Source organism: Lathyrus oleraceus, chromosome 6 (assembly GCF_024323335.1).
Source record: "Lathyrus oleraceus cultivar Zhongwan6 chromosome 6, CAAS_Psat_ZW6_1.0, whole genome shotgun sequence".
NCBI classification, from domain to species: Eukaryota; Viridiplantae; Streptophyta; class Magnoliopsida; order Fabales; family Fabaceae; genus Lathyrus; species Lathyrus oleraceus.
The window spans coordinates 24939480-24962780 of NC_066584.1; the positions used below are offsets into that span (position 1 = coordinate 24939480).

Genomic DNA, 23301 nt, shown 5'->3' on the forward strand with positions numbered 1-23301 from the left:
CCAAATTTCAAAACACCATTCTCATCAACTCTGAATTCACCACCTTGACCTTGATTCACTAGAGTCAACTTATCAACCAAAAGCACATCGGATTTCTGACCCTCTCTAATCTCATCCAGAATACCACTCGTTAACTTCAACATTCCCAATTTAACACTATTGTGAGTACTCTCACACACCAAACTCAAGTCTCTAAACTGTTCAATTAAATCCAATTCCTTAACCATTAACACAGACATATGCAATGATTTCCGACTCAATGCATCAGCCACTACGTTTGCTTTACCCGGATGGTAATTCAAACCAAAGTCATAATCCTTCAGAAACTCTAACCACCTCCTCTGTCTCATATTCAGCTCTTTCTGATCAAACAAATACTTTAAACTCTTATGGTCACTGAAAACCTCAAATCTTGACCCATACAAGTAATGCCTCCATAACTTCAGGACAAATACCACAGCTGCCAACTCTAAATCGTGCGTCGGATAGTTCCTCTCATGAACCCTCAGTTGTCTCGAAGCATAAGCTATAACCTGCTTATTCTGCATCAACACACCACCCAAACCCAACAATGAAGCATCACAGAAAACCTCAAATAGTTCTGACGGATTTGGTAATATCAAAATAGGAGCAGTAGTTAACCTTCTCTTTAACTCTTGGAACCCTTCTTCACATTTTGAGTCCCAAACAAACGCTTGCCCCTTTCTAGTCAACATCGTCAACGGTAACGCCAACTTAGAAAATCCCTCAATGAACTTCCTATAATAACCAGCCAAACCAAGGAAACTTCGAATCTCAGCAACAGACTTCGGAGCTTCCCACTTAGATACCGCTTCCATCTTAGAAGGATCAACAGCAACACCACCTCTTGAAATCACATGACCAAGAAAACTAACTTCTTCTAACCAAAATTCACACTTGGACAATTTAGCAAATAACTTCTTTTCCCGTAGAACTTCTAAAACCACTCTCAAATGCTCAACATGCTCTTCTTCAGATTTCGAATACACCAAGATGTCATCAATAAACACCACAACAAACTTATCTAGGTACGGATGGAAAATCCTATTCATATACTCCATAAACACTCCAGGCGCATTAGTCACACCAAAAGGCATTACAGAATACTCATAATGTCCATACCTTGTTCTGAAAGCAGTCTTCTGAATATCCTCAGTTTTCACACGTATCTGATGATATCCCGATCTCAAATCTATCTTGCTGAACACACTCGCACCAACCAACTGATCCATCAAATCATCAATCCTCGGCAAAGGATACCGATTCTTGATCGTCACTTTATTCAGTTGCCTGTAGTCCACACACAACCTCATAGTACCTTCTTTCTTCTTAACCAATAACACTGGTGCACCCCACGGTGACACACTCGGACGAATAAATTTCTTATCCAACAGATCTTCTAACTGACTCTTCAATTCAGTTAACTCAACAGCAGACATACGGTACGGAGCCATCGATATCGGTCTAGTACCAGGTACCAAATCAATCGAGAACTCAACTTCACGCTCTGGTGGTAATTCATTCACTTCTTCCGGAAACACATCAGGAAAATCACACACCACAGCTAGATCGCAAATCACCAGTTTATCTTTAGCCTCCAAAGTCGCTAACAGCATAAACAACTCTGCCCCATCTGCTACTTCCTCATTCACCTGCCTTGCAGATAGAAACAAACTCTTCCCTTCCTCAATCTCAGGAAAAATCACAGTCTTATCAAAACAATTGATATAAACTCGGTTACACACCAACCAGTTCATACCCAAGATAACATCGATCTGCACTAGTGGAAGACACACTAGGTCCATTCCAAAGTCTCTACCAAAAATACTCAAAGGACAATTCAAACAAACTGAAGTAGTAGTCACTGAACCCTTCGCAGGAGTATCAATCACCATACTTCCAAGCATCTCAGATATCTCTAACTTAAGTTTCACAGCACAATCCAAAGATATAAAGGAATGAGTTGCACCTGTGTCAATAATAGCTACAAGAGGAAAGCCATTAATATAACACGTACCTCGGATCAAACGATCATCTGCAGCAGTCTCAGAACCCGATAAAGCAAAGACCTTGCCTCCCGACTGGTTCTCTTTCTTCGGCTTAGGACACTGTGGGCTGATATGACCCACCTCTCCACAGTTGAAGCAAGTCAGAGTCTTCAACCGGCACTCTGCAGCCAAATGACCACCTTTACCACACTTGAAACACTTCTTCTCAGCACTGGTACACTCATGGAAACGATGTCCAGCCTGACCACATCTGTAACACTTAGCAGGGGCACTGGAGTCTCCCCCACTAGGCCTTTTCATCCCACTCTGTCTCTGGAAACCTTTGCCAGCTGCATACGGTTTCCCACGATCATTCTGATTCTTGCCTTTCCTATCAACTCTTTGCTGATAGCTCTCTGCTCTAGCCTTGGAATCCTGTTCAAAAATCCTGCAACAGTCAACCAAATCAGAAAACACTCTGATCCGCTGATACCCAATAGCCTGCTTAATCTCGGGACGCAACCCGTTCTCAAACTTCACACACTTTGAAAATTCCCCAGCAGCCTCATTATAGGGAGTGTAATACTTCGACAGCTCTGTGAACTTAGCAGCATACTCAGTAACAGACCTGTTACCTTGCTTCAATTCCAAGAACTCTATCTCTTTCTTTCCTCTGACATCCTCTGGAAAGTACTTCCTCAGGAATCTCTCTCTGAACACAGCCCAAGTGATCTCAGCATTCCCAGCAGATTCCAACTCAGTGCGGGTAGCAACCCACCAATCATCTGCTTCCTCTGACAGCATATGCGTACCGAACCTGACCTTCTGGTTATCGGCACACTCAGTCACTCGGAAGATTCTCTCGATCTCCTTCAACCACTTCTGAGCACCATCTGGATCGTATGCTCCCTTAAACATTGGAGGATTGTTCTTCTGGAACTCACTCAGTTGACGAGCAGCTCCCATTCCCACAACATTCGGATTTCCTCCAAGTACTCCAGCTAGCATACCCAGAGCCTCAGCAATCGCAGCATCATCTCTACCTCTTCCAGCCATCTCTATTCTGAAAACCCAACAAGCTAAAACAATAAGTACTGATAGGGTTACACAACACCTATCCCGTACAGGGGAAACAGAATAATTACGACTCGACTCGACCAACTATGCTCTGATACCACTAATGTAACACCCTTCTAAAACACTCCCAAATATTTAATTAAAATAATAAAATATCAATCAGAGTAATTATGCCCCGAAGGGTGTTACACAATCATTTCACACCAATCATCAAAATATCCTGTCATGATTATTTAATCAAAATAAGACATTTTTTGCATAATTCACAGCGGATACAAAATAACAACGTTCAAATCATGTACTACATTACATGTAAAGTTATTCAACAACTAGAAGAAAACATAGTAAAACATCTCATCCCGATGTTACATCTACCAGAGCATGACTCACTAAGGACTACACTAGACTCCAAGGACTAGCTTCTATTCAATCATTGCTCGTTACCTGAAAACATAGTTGTAAGGGTGAGTTCCTCAATCGATATAATAAGCATTATAAAATATCATGTAGTGCTAAGTAATATAACACATATCATCACCCTAATCAGATTACACATATTCAGCAACGGCAATATCAACTCATAATCATCACCATCATCATACTCAAACTCAAAACAACCATAAAACACACGTATAATATTGGAATACATCCATTCATATTATACGCCATACATATATATATTATGCAATGAGACTCCATGCATGCGGTACCGACTACTCGTGAACATATAGTTCAACCTCACCGACCAAATCCAGGTACGGCTACCAAGCTCACTAGTCCCACTCATTTGAGACCTAGTGACTCACATCACTAATTCCTCACCATGGGAATTAGCTACCACCCCAAGGGCTATGCTATGCACGCTAATTCACCTAGCATGCAAACATCAAAAACAGTCCAAAATGACTAACATCACTAATTCCTCACCATGGGAATTAGCTACCACCATAAAGGCCACAATATGCATGCTAATCACCTAGCAATGCTACATCATCAACAACAATTCAAGAATAGATATATGCTCACACTCTAAGCCATAAAACAGTCTATTCACAAATGCACACATAACTGATACATTCACAGCATCATGCATACCATCACACATCATCAGTATTTTATCACATAAGCATATCATATCATGCCAAATAACAACCACAGTATTAGCACACTCTACTAATACCTATACTACTCAAAATAACGGGAAATGATCCCTAATATATCATACATCATCTGAATTACGTTACTCAGCTGAACAGTTAAAAACTGCACAACAACAGCTCAGGAAAATCACAATCCTGCCCATACGCGTATTGCCTAACCCCATACGCGTATGGCCCATTTCTCAGCCAAAACCCATACGCGTATCACCATCCCATACGCGTATGCTACGCGTATCACTTCCCCATACGCGTACCAACAGAGACCAAAACACGTTCAAAACATCATCTTCCTCATCCATACGCGTATTGCCTAGTGCCATACGCGTACCATGCCATCTCATACGCGTATTGCCTAGTGCCATACGCGTATGACCAGAAACCAGAATTTCCAAATCTGCAATGGCTTTCTCTGCTACGAGGTCTATCCAATTCAACCTTCCACAGTCCAATTTTACACAATAATCGTTCATATCATCTAACACGAATCATACCCTATTCAATTTCACCAATTCTAACACTTTTACATCTAATTTCTACGAATTCCTTTCAATCATAATCCAATTTTCATTCATCCAATATTTCACAATTTTCATCATGCATCATTCAAATCAGGGATAAATCAATAGTCTATCACTACCCATGACATGTTATCCCATAATACCCATTAATCGACGATAAACCCCCTTTACCTGAGTTAATCCGGCAATCCTTCAGCTCAAGCTCTTCCTCTCTTCAACCCTTGTTCTCTTGCTCTTTTTGCCCTTTTTTCCACTTTCTGTCTCTTTTTCCTTTTCACGTGAAATAAACCTTTTTACTAAATGGGACCTTTTCTAACTTCCAACTTTTATTCCAATAAAATAAAATAATAACCCAATAATAATAATTCCAATAATAAAATCCAATTAATCAATTAAATTAATAAATATTATATTAATTTAAATTAATTAATTATCTTTATTTCATCGGGGTGTTACAACATGCACAAATGTCAAAGCGCACACAACAGTCATAAAGGAGACATCTTATTTATTATGCTTTCATTTCTCAACTTACTCTCAAACAAACATCACGTTTTCTCTCACCAAACACTTCAGCATCCTCCCACAGTACATAATATTTTTTCTTTCATCCTTCTTCTTCTTCAACAATATTTACAGAAGCTCATAATATTTTTCATCACATTTTTACAGAAGCTCACAAATTTAACGTACACACTTCATTTCCAACTTTTTCTTATTAATATTGGATTATTCTGGTTTAAATATTTTTGTTTTTGTTTGTATTATTGTTTATGTTGTTTGAAATTTTATTGTTGTAGATATTATTTATGTGTATATAAATTTTGTTTTGATATTATAATTTGTTATTATGATTTATTATTTCTAATTTTTAGTTAGTATAATAGGATAATAATTTTGTTTTATTTTTTTATAATGTTATAATTTTTTATTTTGTTTTATTATATATATATATATATATAATATATATATATATATATATATATATATATATATATATATATATATATATATATATCTTTAAGAGTATATATTAAAATAGTATCTATATTAGGGTTTAAGTTTATATTAATTATGTATATATGTTAAAATAGTATTAATATTTTTTTCATTTTTTTTAATAAAACAAAGTAAAAAAGTTATATTTAAAGCAAAATAAAAATTAGTATATATGTTTTTCAGTTTTTTAATTAATTTTTTATAGTAAAATAAAATATATAAATTTTTCATTTTTTAATTTATAATTAAGAATATAAATTGTTGCTAGGTGATTTATATTCGACAAATACATGAATTCTGATGTAATTTCAACCTTGCTAAATCATGCAAACAAAAAATTGCATTACACTCAGTAAATTGTGAACAACATTTGACAAAGTTATCAAGTGAAATACATTCAACAAAGTGCATGAGTTGCAGACTCAGTAAAAAAGTTGTTACTAACGTTTTAACAAAGTGATTGAAACTCGTTGAAAATCAACGTTGCGAGGTGTTTTTTACATTTGTGAACTGATTAACACCCAGTAAATTTACGTTTTCTTTTGTAGTGAGAGTTTCTAATAGACATGTTGAGATGATATATATATATATATATATATATATATATATATATATATATATATATATATATATATATATATATATATATAAACTTAATTCAGTGCAGTTTTTTTTACTTCAAATTGTTTCCCTTGCACATCTCTCTATAATCCTTCTCATAATAGGTTACTTCTGTTCCAGGACACTGAAGAAGCCTTGATAAAGAAGTTATTACTAAAGAAGCAATTAGAATCCTTGTAAATTCTTATAAAGCATCCAACATGAAAAGTCAAGTTCAGATTGAAGTGACAAAAATAAGTGAATGCGTAAGTATCATAGTACATTCCTAAATTAGACTTAGAATAGAAAAACATAATAGAAGACAAATTAAGTTTTAGATCACTTTGGTAGATGGCTCAGTGTGAATCAGTACCTGAAAACCATTTGAAACTCCAACGACGACAAACCCGACTTCTAGAAGGGAAAACAAATATGATATGGATGGAGGACCATAAGCTTCCACTTCCAATAGGCGTTGTCCATAGTCATTAGATTTTCAAAGTTACTTTTAAAAAGATCATTCTACTTATAAAAAGATCATTCTTCCAACTGTATCGTGACAACAACAACTACTGGTTACGTCTTGTTGTCTTTATTGCAATGGCAATAAGCCTGCTTTGAAAACAAAATGACAAAACAATATGATCTTTTCAAGTAATACAAAATGATAAAACATATTCCCAAGTAATACAATCTTATTAATGAAAGCATGCTTTAATAGCACTCTGCTTGCTTCTGTCTTCCATATCTTGGTTAGTTCAATTCTTCACGTATAAGTGTTGTGTCGGATTCCGAGCTTCATAGGTTATAAGATTGAAATTTTTATTATAATAAATATATGATAACTCTATTGGCTCATTGTTTTGATGTTGGTTATATCTAAACAAATAGTTAAGTGTAAATATAGCAGATATTTAACTGGTAGATATAATAAATCAGTAACCAAATAGCTGCTAAATACATTTTGTATTCAAGTCAAACAGAATTGGTCATTGATGGCATCGTATAAAAGAGCAAACTTCTCTAAGCTTAACTTAGCTTCTGACTATTGTAGTTTTAGAATGGCATGACATAATAGTTAAGTGTAAAATAACGAACAGTTGCATATGTTTTCAACAAGCAGCTTGTGGTGAGCTAACTAATATTAAATGAGTCTTACTTTAAATATAAGGTCTAGAGTTTGAAACAGGGAAACTAACATAATCAAACTCAGAAATCATAAGAAGAAAGTGTTTCAAAGTGTTTTGGAATTTTTCCTATCTACTTTGTTTTCCCATCGAAAATAACTTCAACTTGTCGTGACGCTCTCCTAAACCGATTTAGTTTGGTCATCAACTTTGGTTTAACATTTATACTAAGCTTCACATACATATGCTCTAGCAAAGGAGAATATAAAAGTAGAAATTTGATTAAATTTAATTCAAATTTGGTGCCGGAGATGTCTACTATCCTCACATTTCTTACTCCGAGGGGTATGGTTGGCACAGAAAAGACATCTTTCCAACAATAGGAGACATGTGTTAAATGTGTTAAATGTGCTAAAAGGGAAGTCCCTTCGTCCTCCTCCTTCGTCCCCTACATGCAATGGTTACAAATTTATGGATCAAACAGAAAGGAGGCAAAGTTGTATGCATGAGAGATATAAAGCACATTAAAACTATGAAAGTAACATTATATTTACCGATAAAAAACAGAAAATTAAAATGAAGTACACAAGTCTCTTATTTATAAGACTCTAGCGTACTGATATTTTAACTAACTCCATATAAATTGCAATTGATTCCTAACTTATGGTAGCAAATCATAACTCACAAGTACAAGTCTTGGAAAGTAACTTCCAAGACTAGACAATTACTATGCATAACATTGTAATTCTCTACTAACTTTTGATAAACACAATGTCATTTGTGGTTAACAAATTGTAACTGTTTTAGTAAAGATTTTTTACTTTCAACAACTATGCATAACATTGACCTCAACTTGCATGAGAAATTTTCGCTTTTTTAACTTACTTAATTGGCCAACAACCAAAAACTTCTGCTTTTCAAATTCTCATTTACTTTTGAACACTTTCACAAAAATAACTTGCTCAGACATGTACCCATGCAGACAACCTGATTTCCTCTTACTAGTTTACATAAAAACAAAAACACAATTTGCAAGTACAACCAAAATTACGAAAGGAAATCAAACTCAAACCGAACTAAATGAGTACTCACATATAATTCTATTTTTCGAAGATTAGGTGAGCTTCTGAGCAAGCAAAGAACCGCCGAAATTTCCTTCAAGTGCTTGAAGCGTATACTTAACCTAAGATAATTTAGATTGATACAAGATGTAGGAAACTTTACAGGCACAACACCAGCAGCCAAATACTGAAACAAAGAAGAATGGTGTAAGAAATGCAATGGTTAGAGCTCAAAAAGGACAACAGAAAATTAAAAGAGGTAAAACTGTAAGTATGCACTACAACAATAATTGTTTTCTTGATTATTCCATGGTATCATCCATGTTTATATAGATACACATAACCGAAATTACACAAATTATATCAGATGCTCAGGTATTATACCTTTAAAAAACAGCAACGGATCTCCAGGCTCTGTAAGTGAGGTAGATGACTGAAAAAGTTGAGCAAGTTGCTAGAGCATCCATGCGAACTACTTTGATTGCTTTCAAAGTACAGAAACTTGTTTAAATCAACAGTTACCTTAGCTAGTTGGAAAGTGTTTTCAAAGATAATACTCTCTAATTCACCACCCGTGATGTCAAAAACCTTGAGATTTGGTGCGTGAATAATAACTTGGGGGAAGCCATAAAACCATGTCAATGTCAAATCTTCAAGCAAAGGGCATCCGGATATCAAAATTTCAAAGGTATCTTGAGTTATGGTAACACTATCCAATTTTAGAATTTTCAAGTTCTTAAAGCCTTTAAACGAAGATGGAGGATTAATGCAACAACGACATAATGTCAAACGATGTAAACTTTGACAAGAAAATAAGCAGCAAGGCAAGTTATACCGCTGCCAAATCCATATCTCCAGCTCAAGCTCTTTGATAGATCTTCCGCTTAAATAAAGTATACAGCTATCAAAGTCAGTCGCAGTATTGGGATCCTCATAGAAGAGCACAAACTTGTTGATTAGCCCAGAATGAAGTGAAAGTACGTGATCAATGATTGTCAAAAATTCACTCGCAAATTGTGAAGGGCATTGTTGGGAAGCTGCAGAGACACATTGTCTATCAAACACAAGATTTGGTATTGTGGTCCATTTGTACCTCCATATTTTTGATAAAGCACTTGTTTTCACAGCATGCCTAATGGGCAAGTGTGACAGAATCTGGTCTATTACAAGACCTGGTAAACAACTAATTCTATCCTCCGGCTCCGCATCAATCACGGTTGGGCGAGCAGACTTCGATGGTTTTCTTGCCTTTAGATATTAAAACAAAGGGAACATACAAGAATCAGAAAACACAAGCCTCTCTTAAATCATTTGAAGCAGTGGAATGCATGTTAGTAAAAATTACCATATGAATCCACCGGTTGAGTATATTCCTCTGAATGTGAATGCTACAACAGAAAAATAAAAACGTAAATCCGAGATAGAAAAAGAAGTAAGAAAAGATTCAAAATCTTACCTACGTTGGAAGTGAAGACGAGAGAAAGCAAGAGTTGAAAAATAGGGCAAATTGAAAATATATATAAATTGTGGAATATATTTGGGAAACTATATTTGGAATATATCTTAATTGGACCGTCTTACCATACACATCTCCTCTCATAAATGACTTTAAATGAAAATATTATTTTCTTATTTGATTGAATAAAAATAAAAATAAAATTATTCTTTGTGTACAGTCTTTTTTATAAATGATTACATTATTTATATAATATTTAAATTTAATTTAATATTTATACAAATTGATATATAATATTTAAATTTAATTTAATATTTATACAAATTGATATATAATATTTAAATTTAATTTAATATTCATACAAATTGATATATAATATTTAAATTTAATTTAATATTCATACAAATTGAGTCTGATAGGAATGAAGTTGATGTTGAAAAGTTTGATAGATTGAATTTATCATGAGAATTTATTGATTTATTTTCTAATGCAAATATATTTTAAAGATAAATCGATATTATAATTTCTTAATTTATACATAAATATGTTGAGTTGTTGTCTCAATTTTAGAAAATCATCCTTATTTAATTGCTTAAGTGAAGAAGAGATAAAATTAATGCTAAAATGAAATCGAGATTGATATTAGGTGTATTGAAAGATTAAAAACAAAATCTCAAATTAATTAAAATTTATAAGCTATAAAGTATTTAATGGTTTTCTTCAAGAGGTATTAACCTGCAACGCATTAGATACTAAACTTAATAGAAGAAGAAAATTATATTATTAGATAAGAAAGCAGGAGAATTCAAATGTTATGATTGACCTATTATGGACTGATAATTTAATAAAGTTTTGAACATGTTTTATTTTAGATTGATTCCTAATAACACATACAAATAATATGTGTCAACTACCCTTCCTTGAAATTGTTTGTGTAACATTTATGTTGTTAGCATTTTTAGTAGCTTTGATTTATAAGAAAATTTTATTTTGACATTAGAAATGATTAGATAGAGGTTTACTTTAGATATTGTTGGGGATATAGTTAGAGTTGCATTGAACTATGTGTTGATTGGAAAATTACAAAGTCGTAATCATCTTTTATTTATTTTTAATTAACAAGGATATAATGATAAAATCTATAAGTTAAGAAGAGAGATTAAGGTTCGGAAGGTATTAGATACCCCTCACCTCCATTATATTCAATGAGATCCTTCTCTAATTCTAAGGAAAGTTTTTAAGGAAAGTTTGCATATGTTACTTATTCTTGTTTAAGTTATTTATTTATCAGAGAAATTTATTATTCAGAGAAAATGTTTTATTAATAAAGAAAGATAAGAAAAATGTTTTTAGTTATCGTACTTATGGTGTTATGACTCTATGTCTACGTACCTTCATGTTTAATGAAAGATTAGAGCACCGTAATTCTTCTAGAAACATGATGTGTTTTTGTTGTTTTTAATTTTGAAAAAAAAGATCTCTACGCATCGGGGGCGGAGAAGAGTTTATTTGAAAAAATCTCATTACACAAGAATAAAGAAAATGGAATTTGAGTGTAGTTAAATTGATTTTAGATCGATTTGTTCACGGATAAGATGTGACACCACTCAATCAATTTGATTTGCAAAATTATCATTTAATTTAATTTAGAAACTAAAGTGTGATATATACCTAATAATTATTTTTTATTTGAACATTTAACTATTTAGAAATAATAAATTTGACTAAATTATCATAAAATAAAATAAAAATTATCACTTATATTTTTTATATGAACTATTTAATCCTAATTATTTTAATTAAATAATTAACCTAATTAATCTTTAAAATTATCCTAATTATAACCCTAACATCATCCTAATTAAACATTTTAATACAAAATATAAGATAAAAAAGATTAAACATAAAGAAAATATTTAATTATAAATTAAAAATTCATTTTAAAAAATGAAGTTATAAATAAAACTTATCCTAATTAAGTATCTTATCACAAAGTACAAAATATAAGATGTAAAAAATATTAAGTGTTTTTTTAGGGATTTTTAAGATATTTGTTGTTTTGAAAACCTATTGTGTATCGAAGGATTTAGTGTTGATAAGTTTTGATGCACAAGGTATATTGATTTTAGAAGATTTAGTAAAAAGATTTATGTTAGTATAAAAATAAATTATGATATTAGTAAAAATGATTTTATAAAATAGTTATGTCGGATGATATTACTGTAAAAAAATAGTTTATAGCGTTAGTGTTAACGGTTTATAATATTAGTTTTAAAAAAAAGTTTATGATATGATATTAGGTAAAAAAAGAATTATTTAAATATTTAAAAAAAAATCTATAAGATTATAGTAAACAAATTGATATGATTTTTTCTCTTAAATTAAAACTAATTTATAAAAACAAAATGGATTAAAACGTGAATCAGAAAACAACCTGATGATTATATATTTTTTATAGTTTTTGAATAATGATTAAAACTGAATATTACCAACTAGGACCTAAATTGTATAAATAAGAACTAAAACAAATCATTCAGAGACAAATCAATAGCATAATCATAAATCACACAAAAATTAAAATTCAAATATTATGCAAACGAATTACAAATTCAGACAACCAATCTGGAGTGTTGTGATCATTTTAAGTTGTTTCTCTCTTTCTTTCCATTTCTTTTATACTTTCCGCCCTTCTCCTTCAGTGTAAGATCTCTTCTTCTTTTTTGCTTGGAGGGATGTTGAAGATTTAGGATTTAGTTGTTGTTCTTCGGTGCGAAGAAGAACAATTTTTAATAATTGAATTTGTGAATTGTGGATTAATTGCATAATATATGAATTATAATAATAATAACAATTTGTAAACTTAAAGAAATTAGTTGCATAATATATGAATAAATTATAATAATAATAACTTATAAACTTGAAAAAAATAATGTAATATAATAATAGATAATAATAATAATAATAATAATAATAGTAATAATAATAGTAATAATTTGTAAACTTGAAGAAATTAATATAATATATGAATAAATAATAATAATAATAATAATAATAATAATAATAATAATAATAATAATAATAATAATAATAATTAATAAACTTGAAGAAATCAGTATAATAATACTAATAACCCATAAACTTTGAAGAAGAAGAAACATCATATTATTATCATCATATGGTTTAAGAATATAAATTAAAATAAAAGAGAAAAACGTTAAAAAAACGATAAACTCTATGTAATGGTCTCTAATTGGTGTCTAATTCGGATCACTATTTACATTAAGACATTTTATAAATCAATTCACAATAATATTTTAAAAGTAACATTGCAAAATATATTTTATATTCATGACTTATAACAATAGAAATTGAAAGTTCTTGATGAGCATTGGTGATTTAAAATTGTTAGAAAAAATTAGTAAAATAAAAATACATTAGTAAGAAGAGAAGAAAGAACGCACCAAAAAAATCATTGATCTTGAAGTGTTAGAAATACGGAAATCATTAGATAATTATCATCATTAGATAAATTAAAATAAAATAAAATATTTAATAGAAAATTGAAACTCTTGTAAAAGATCTGCGACTTTCATAAAATTTTATACAAAAATCATGTGTATGTCATGTCAGTATAATTTTCCTCCCATACGTTATCCGTTGTAAGAAATAGATCATATTTATAAAATAAAATAAAAAAAGGTTAACAAAAAAAATAGCAATAAGTCAAGAATTAATTAATATAATCAAAACTCTATATGTGATTTGATTTTGGTTCTTGACATATTTAACTAATTACATTGATTTTTTTTCTAAAAATAAAAACACTATTCCAAAAATGCAATATTTAAAAATATGAACAAAATATTTTCAAATCTTTTTTTATTTTATGATTTTTGACTATTCTTTGAATAAAAAGTGAAAAAATGAAAAATAGTTCTTTTTTAAAAATGTATATTTTACAAATACAAAAATTAATAATAAAAAATGTAAAATGTAATTTTTGTATTTTTTTTTAGATTTTAAAAATAAATAGAAAAGTTAGAAATAAAGGAAAAATAAATAAAAGAGAAAAACTAATTTAAAAATAGAAAATATGGGATTCAAACTCATGACTTCTTACACTAAGGACTCCTTACACATGTTCTTCTATCAATTTTAATATTTCATTCATTCGAAACAAAATGGCACTAAAAAAATATATGAACAGGGGAAAATTTTAGGGTATGACAATATGCATAGGTTATCGAACGTGTTAAGAAATAATATTTTATATAGAATATTTCTTAATTTATTTAGAATAAATAGGATATATCGTAGCATATTTCTTATGTAATTAATACCTAAGTTGTAAATGTCTCACTCCCTCGTATTGAAAAATGGTATCTAGAGCCTATTAAAAGACAACATTTCATCGTATTTTACCCGATTGATCCACTGTCTGTCTCCTAGTGGTAAAAAAAATCGACAAAAATGTATCCCAGGTTCAGTTTTCTTTCCACATATTTTAGTGACTCGTTTAGCCATCAGATTTCTGTAACTCTCAGGTCACCACCGCCTCTATCGGTATCGTCGCACTGATTCCGACGACTTTTCGGCACACCACCCCGACATATATAAGTTTCTTTTCTGATCCAGCCCATCATCAGAGAATCATCGAAAACCACTTCAACATGTGCCGTTGTAACCTTTGCGTGTGGGCCTCACGCACCACCACTTACATTGCGCGTGACAACGCATCTAGCGGCCGATTCCGGTGAACTTTTTGTGACCCAGCTCATCTCCCTGTTCCGGTTCCATATTCGATAACATAGTCATCATACCTTTTCAGAAATATCCATTTATCTTTAAAATATATTTGTATTAGATATTTATTATTTTAGATGCGTAATTTTCGATATTTGCTAGAAAAGTTAGTTGGGTTCAATTTCGAAATGGGATCACCCTTGTTAGTTTAAGTAGGTTGAAATTCTACAGAATACTTATGAGTTCAGTCTTGGAACTAATCTGTAGTTAGTAGTAAAGATGGTGGGTTGAAATTCTGTTTTTTCTGTCAAGTTCTATGCAGTCCTATTTAGCATTGAAACTTGCCTTGATGCTCCTCTTTTTATGATAAATTCATGCAGGAAACTATCAGCAAAGAAAGGCTCATATTGGATGACATGCTTGGCTGCAACCACATGACTGACATTTTTCTTAATTTGCAGCATGTTTAAAGCATTGCCCGAGTTGGGCAAGGATGCAACATGGGATAACAAATATAACCAAGGCTTTCTCCATTTTTGAACTCAACCCAAGGCACCAAGTCATGTGATTAGGATATGGTACAATTAGTGTAATGCATGATGTAATGCTTGTAACTAAACCCTTATTTGGTTCGTTCAAAATGTAATTGACTTTAACATGGTGAATCCAAATTTAATTCAATTGCAATTGTCATATTATGCATGAAGTATTGATATGAAATGTGTATGCAAAGGATAGCATGATTTAGGCCTCGAAAGAAAACCCTTTTATATGTTGACTTTGGTCAACTGGTTGACCAAAAAGTCAACAGTTGACCAAAAGTCAACCTAAGTGAAGAAAAGGGGAATTCACCAATCAAAGCTTATGATGAATGGAAAAATGAAATGAAATGGTCCAAAATGAAATAATTAACTTGTAAATCAAGCTACCACATGACTTGAATCAAAAAATGTCACTTTGCACCAATGATCATATCATGTCATAAGATAGTTTGGATTTATGACAAGCAGATCCTAAGACAAATTGTGAATCAACCATTTTTTATCGTCTGGATCACATTGAATGAAATGAATTAAGAGGTATGGATGAATTAAGAATCAAAGCCTAATGCCTTTATGAGACCTAAACAAATGGACCAAGAGTCAATGTTATATTACAATCATAAGTAAGGAATCAAGGACCATAAGCCTATGCAATTGAAAACATCAGGAGATCTAAGTCAATGGCTTAGGAAATGTTTAGTAATATGCATATGGATGTTTGAGCCAAGACTTGAATCAGATGAAAATCCACCATGTAGGCATGTAGATAATGGATGATGCATGACATGATAGTAAAACATCAATCCCCCATGGATTAAGGTTTCCAATAAGTCCAATATGAAAAGTCAAGCCACATGGCATTTTAGGGTCATATTTTCCCTGATTAGGATTTCATGAGGCATCCCTTCAATCAAGATCTTTGAATTAATCATGATGCTTCATAAGCAAGTCCATAATGCATGAGTTCCAAATTAGGGTTTAGATAGCCAAGATAAGGCCCCAAATAGTATCCACAAGGTCCCATAGTCACATCATCAAGAATTAGGGTTTGAATGACCTGAGGAGTTCCATAATGAGGTCCCCTTGAGTTCCATCTCAAAGATCAGGCAAATTAGGGTTTCACTTCCCCTAGGATCAGATGAAGAGCTAAGTCACACTTTTAAGGTTTGATCCAGACACAAACCCTAGCTTTGCAAGCCATCGATGTTTGAATCTATAGTGATCAATTATCAAGTATTAATGAATGAAATGCACATGAATGGAATATGAATGTATACATATGAACCTCAAGTCAAAGGTTGAGTGAAAAAAGGAAAAGGGGAGGGGAAATTTTGGGGTATGACATGGGGATCATCCGTGAGTTGACTAAATTAGTAACATACCTCTGATGTTCAAATTGGTACCACATGCATATAGAGTCGATGAGTTTATTCATTGCTACATACCTGCTTTGTGATCGAGTTATCATTATAATTAGTGAAATATGGTGAATGATATTCATGAGTTGGTGATTCAGATTCTTCTTGGTTGAAATATTAGTAAATTATTGTTGGTTTGAATAATTCATACATTGATAATTGTTATGAATGATATTACCCTTGCTATTTTTGCACTGCTAACATATTTTGAGCATATTCTTACTCATGTTTGATTTGTTTGTGGTATTCAGTATTCTCTTTGAGTACATACAATCATATAGAGAAGTTACTGCTTTTGAGTTGGAGGATGGTGTTGAGGTCTATTCATTATTTAGTGTTTTTCTGCGTCATTTAGTTTGGTTGAAGCTTTGATCTGTAACATTAGGGTGAGAATATTTGTTAATTGTTTTGTGTTTATCGAAGTTGAGTTATTTAATTATATGAAGTACTTATTTCATTAAGACGACTAAAGTATGCTTGATAATTGAATTCCACTTTTATTTACTATTATTATGTTGATGGAGTGGTATGTTGAGCATGTGTAACACTGAGTTTTGTGAAATCATATGTTTTATTTTTATAAATCAAGGGTGTCGGGTTTAGGGTGTTACAATAGGCATCCAAGCCTCCGGAGCAGGAGTAAAAGCAACAATAGGTGCCATTAGTGTCCGAATAAACAAGGCATGTGTAAGACCCTGATCATTGGCAAGCGTCAAAGCTTTCCACAATTGACTCAATTGATCCATGTTATCTGCAAGACACGGGTTACACTGCTTAAAAAAAGGCGTCTGAATCCCCATCCTCACCAAAGAATTTTTGTCTCTCAATATGATTAGACACACTAATTAGCGCGCAAGTATTTATTCGTCTTTTACTTTGCAGAAAGAGAAGTACTTCATCTGAGTCAAATCCTTATTCATATCCGAGTCCCTGGAACCATGCGTTTAAATCCCCTTTCATATTTACTTCTTCGGAAGACAAAAGTCTTAACTCAAATTGGTAAGAAGAAATAGGCCAGTGAAAATTTATAAATTTAAACTATCTTATTTATTCACCTTGTGAAATTCATTAAACTAATATAAAAAAATAAATATTTTTTTAGACTCTAGGTCTCTTAGGTTCTTATTTTCTTCGATTCTTATTTTCTTATTGACCCTTTATTTTCTTTGTAGATCATTCAATAACTTGAAAAACAAATGAGAAGAAAAAAAGAACAATAAAGATTTAGATTTTTAAATTATTTTATATAAAAAAAATATAATATATGCGATAGAGAAATTTTGAAAGACCATATAAATTGATATTTATGTCTATAATAAAGCATATCGATTAAAGAAAAATATTGTTATTGATTTCTTCTTTAACGGACTAATTTATCTTTTTTAAAGAAAAAAAATATAATATGTGCGATAGAGAAATTTTGAAAGACCATATATTTTGTTTTTCAATCTTAATAAACTTCAAATACCAAATCTTAGTGAATGCATTTTGAAAGGTGAGTTTTGAAGTTAGTGATTTTAAATTTATTAATAGTATCTTTTTGCTTTGAAAAAAATTCCATTAGTATGGCCTAAATGCTCCTCATGAGTTTCCACACCAATGTGAGCCAAAATTGTTTACTTGTTTAATATCTGCATGCAGTCTATTTACAATATGATACCTGTTGGCAAAAGTATTTTGATAAGTTTTAAACCATGATGATAGCATAGGTATTAACCCTTATAGCTGATAAATAATCCTATATACTTTTTGCTTTCAAATCAAACAGACTTGGCCATTCAGCTTATACAAGAGAGCAAACTTCTCTAGGCTTAGCTTCTTTGCCTCTTGTAGTTTGTAGAATGGCATGACTTAAAAGTTAAGTGTAAAATAACAACAGTTGCATATGTTCTAGTTTTTTGGTGTAAGATAAATATATATATATATATATATATATATATATATATATATATATATAACTTTAGTCATTATACATTAGATGATTTGAGGATAATAAAAACATTACAAAGAGGTTTACACATCGTAAAGAACTTCAACCTGTCTCGACGCTCTCCTGAACCGAATTAGTTCAGTCATCAACTTTGGGTTGGCGTTTTCAACAGGGTTCACAATCATATGCTCTAACTCAGGAGAATATAAAAGTAGAAATTTGATTAAATCTAATTGAGATTTGATACCATAGATGCCTTGGATACTCACATGTCGCATTTCGAGGGGCATGGCTGGCCCCAAAAATATATCTTCCCAACAATATGAGGCCGATTCTAAAAGGGTAGTCTTACCAGCCTGCAAGCAATTGTTACAAATTTATGGATCAAAGTTGTATGCATACGAGATTAAAGACAGAAAATAAAAATGAAGTAGAAAAGTCTCTTAAACTGATAAAGTAACTAACTCCATCTAAATTGCAAGTGATTCACATGATGCATACAAGATGAACTGCTAATTTCTAAAAAAAATTGGCTTTTCAACTTTTCATTTACTTTTGAACTCTTTTAGAAAAATAACCCTTTCACAAAATAACTTACTTGCGGTCTAACTCAAATTATAACTAAAGTTTAAAGCACATTATAACTATGTGTATAATGTCGTACTTAAACATACAATGCTCATACGCATATACATGCAGATAAACATTTTTTAAACTAGTTTTACATAAAAGCGAGAACAATAATTTGCACATGCAATCAAAAATCAGAAAGGAAGCAATGTCAAGCCAAACTAAATGAGTACTCACATATAATTCTAATTTTTGAAGATTAGGTGAGTTTCTGAGCAAGCAAAGAAGAGCCGAAATTTCCTTCAAGTTGTTGAATCGTATACCTAAGTTAAGATAACTTAGATTGATACAAGGTGTAGGAAGCTTTACAGGCACAACACCAGCAGCCAAATACTGAAGCAAAACAGATGATGGTTAGAGCTCAAAAAGGACCGCGGCAAAAAATTAAGTCTGCACTAGGTCTTTTCCTGCATATTTTCTTGATTATTTCATTGCATCAGCCATGTTTATATTGACACAAACATAAGGAAGTTACACACAGTCATATTAGAACATGAACTGGATTATTCTAACAGAAAGGCGGGAGTATTATACCTTAATAAAATATCTACCCATCCCTAGGCTCTGTAAGTGAGGTAGATGAACGAAAAAGCTAAGCAAACTGTTAGAGCATCCATGCAATCTACTTTGATCGGTTTCAGAGTTCGGATCCTTACTTAAATTAACAGATACCCACAAACTTTAGCTTTGGCGCATAAATATTAACTTGGATGAAACAATCAAAACTCATCAATCTCAAATCTTCAAGCACAGGGCAGCCGGACTAAGAATTTTCAAGTTCCTGAAGCCTTTCATTGCGGATGGAGGATTAAGCGAACATTTATATAATGTCGTAAACTTTGACAAGAAAATAAACAACAACGTATCTTATACGGCTGCAGCGCCCCGTATTATCAGCTCAAGGTGTTTGATAGACCTTGTGGTTAAATAAAGAATCCACCTATCAAGAGTACTCACACTAATGGAACCTATATGGGAGAGATGGAACAGGCCGGCCGATTGGCCCAGAATGAAGTAAAAGTATATGATCAATAACGGTTAAAAGCTTCCTCCTCATAACGGAAGAGTCTTGGAAATCTTTAGAAAGACATCCTCTATTAAACACGAGATCCGGTAATGTGATCCATTTGTATCTCCATTTGCTTGATAAAACACTGGTTCTCACAGCATCCCTAATGGGCAAGTGTGACAGAATCTGGTCTGTTACATGATCTGGTAAAGAGCTAATTATATCTTGCTCCACATCAATCACTCTTAGGCGAGTAGACTTTGATTCTTTTCTTTCCTTTAAATAGATATATTATCATGTTAGTGTATATGCATTATGTATATGTTATAATATTACATCTAAGAAGGTTTTCAGAAATTACCATATGAGGCTACCGATTGAGTATTTTCAGGAAACGCAACCAATAATCCACCGAATATGATTGCCGTGGAAGAAAACGCGAGTGGTAGAGGGAATGACGAATGAAAAAAACCCTTTAAATAGGGCAAGGGGACTTTGAATTTAATGCAATGGAAAGCACAGTATTGGGCTTTACCTTATTCAAATTGGGCCGTTCTACCTTATACATCTGAAAGAATCTATATGGCACATTTTAAGTTGGACATTACACTCCCACATACCTATTGATTTGACCATAATATCCTAAAGCTAAAAAAAAAATTCACTCTAAAAATCTCATTTTTTGGAATTTTGGAACAAATATAATTTTTGATCGAAAATTTGTTGGAAATACCATATATTTACAAGTAAGTGTTGTTTTTCAATAAAGTTATGATTTTTTTAGTGAACTTTTCTATAAAAATATTGGATATTTAATGAAATACATGTATTTTTATCAATTATTTGAAATTATTTGTGTTATTTGATGTTTAGGGGTATTTTGATAATTTAATAATTATCATAGAATTTGAGATCAGAAAAATAAAATAAGATTTATTAAAATTATTAAAGATAACTAGATAATTTAGTTATTTTTGTAATAATTTGAAAAAATAGAAATTTAGAGAACTTTTATTAAATAATTATTTAAATGAAATATGTATTTAAGTAAAATAATAAGAAAATGAGAATTTCAAGAGTTTGGGTGAAAAACTTGAATATATTAAGAATAGGAGGTGCAGTGGTGAGAATTTTAAAAAATATGTCCAAAATGTAATATTTAAATATTATGAAATTATGGTAAAATAAATAGTGAGGTTTGGGGTGGAGGCTAGGTTACACTACGTGAAATTAGAATTTTGGAGAAAAGAGATCGTCAAGGGATTGGAAGAAGGGGAGCTATGGGGGAAACCATAGCCAAAAGTTTGAAGGTTCTGCATTATAGGCAGCCAAGGTGGTGAATGGCCATTCCGCGTCTATCAATCGTTGCATCAGTCCAAACGGCTTCTGATGCTCAATCTTCAGCTTCTGACAAGTCAAACATGCATAAACAAACTGCGGCACATCAGGTACACAAACTCTATTACAAAACTTTAAGATCTCATTCTCGTTAACTCGGAAATCTTCATCTTCACTTTGGTTAATTGAGGATAGACGGTCAACCAAAGGTACATCCAACTTCATACTACATCTGATCTCATTAAGAAAACCACTAGTCAGCTTCAGCATGCCCAATCTCACACTATTAGTAGTTACCTCGCACCCCAAGCTCAAGTCTTTGAATTGCCCGATCAAATTCAACTCTCTAGCCATCAATTCTGACATGTGTAAGGACTTCCTACTCAAAGAATTTGCTATCACATTGGCTTTATCAGGATGATAATTCAAACCAAAGTCACAGTTCTTCAAAAACTCTAATCATCTCATCTATCTCATATTTATCTCCTTTTGATCAAACAGATATCTCAAACTCTTATAATCACTGAATACTTCGAACTTAGAACCATACAAATAGTGTATCCATATCTTCAACACAAAATACTACAGATGCCAACTCTAAATCATGGATAGGGTAGTTCCTCTCATTAATCTCCAGCTATCGCGAAGCATAATCTATCACATGTCCATTCTGCATAAGTACTCCACCTAAAACCATCTTGGATGCATCACAATACATTACAAAAGGTTATATCGAGTCTGGTAATATATAACTGGTGTTTTCGTTAACTTCTTCTTCAATTATCAGAAATGTTATTCACACTGGATATCCCTCACGGAAGTTTAGCCCTTTCGAGTCAACTAGGTCAAAGGTAAATCTAACTTTGAAAAACCTTCGATAGTAACCAGTCAACCTTAAGAAACTTCTGATCTCAATAACTGTCTTTGGAGCTTCCAACTGTAGCAATGCATTTACCTTAGAAGGATCAACCGTTTTACCACCACTGAAAATCACATGACCGATAAACCTCACTTTTTGCAATCAGAACTCGCATTTAGACAATTTGGCATACAACTTCTTCTCTTTCAAATCCTGAAGTACAATGCGAAGATATTCTGCATGATCTTCATCTGATTTAGAATACACCAGGATATCGTATATGAAATCCACAACAAGTTTATCCAAGTAAGGATATAAGGTCCTTTTCATTTACTCCATAAATACACCAGGGGAATTAGACACACCGAAATACATTACTGAGTACTCATAATGATCATACTGTATTCTAAAAGTAGTCTTTAGAATATCTTCATCCTTCACTCAAATCTGATGATAACCTGATCTCAAATCAATTTTGCTGAATACACAGGCTCCTACCAACTGATCCATAAGGTCATCCATTCTAGGAAGAGAATATTTGATCTTAATAGTAACCTTGTTCAGCTAGCGATGGTCAACATACAACCTCATATTGTCGTCTTTCTTTTTCATTAATAACATTGGAGCTCCCCACGGAGATACACATGGTTCTACAAATTTCTTCTCATCCTTATGCACGTCGAGGTCAACAATGTTGATGGCGAATGTATGAGTCCTCTTCACTTTCTTTTTGGGAGTGAGAGTAGTTGTTTTAGGGTTCTTTAGTATCGTTTTGGGTATTAAGTGGGCTCCTCGTAAATCGGTTGGAATGACAACTTGTTTGCC

The 23301-nt window shown here is 32.2% G+C and overlaps 1 protein-coding gene and 1 pseudogene across 1 annotated transcript; both read right to left on the minus strand.

Moving 5' to 3' along the window:
- Window positions 1-8537: 8537 nt before the first annotated feature.
- On the minus strand, window positions 8538-11405 carry LOC127093779 (F-box/FBD/LRR-repeat protein At1g13570). The gene is made up of 4 exons (XM_051032682.1): window positions 11400-11405; window positions 9295-9799; window positions 8936-9243; window positions 8538-8738 (listed from the first exon to the last, which is right to left on the minus strand). Exons 1-4 carry the CDS (start codon window positions 11403-11405, stop codon window positions 8538-8540), a joined length of 1020 nt encoding a protein of 339 aa, XP_050888639.1.
- A 7304-nt stretch (window positions 11406-18709) lies between these two features.
- Window positions 18710-20847, minus strand: LOC127093780 (F-box/FBD/LRR-repeat protein At1g13570-like; annotated as a pseudogene).
- Window positions 20848-23301: the final 2454 nt, after the last annotated feature.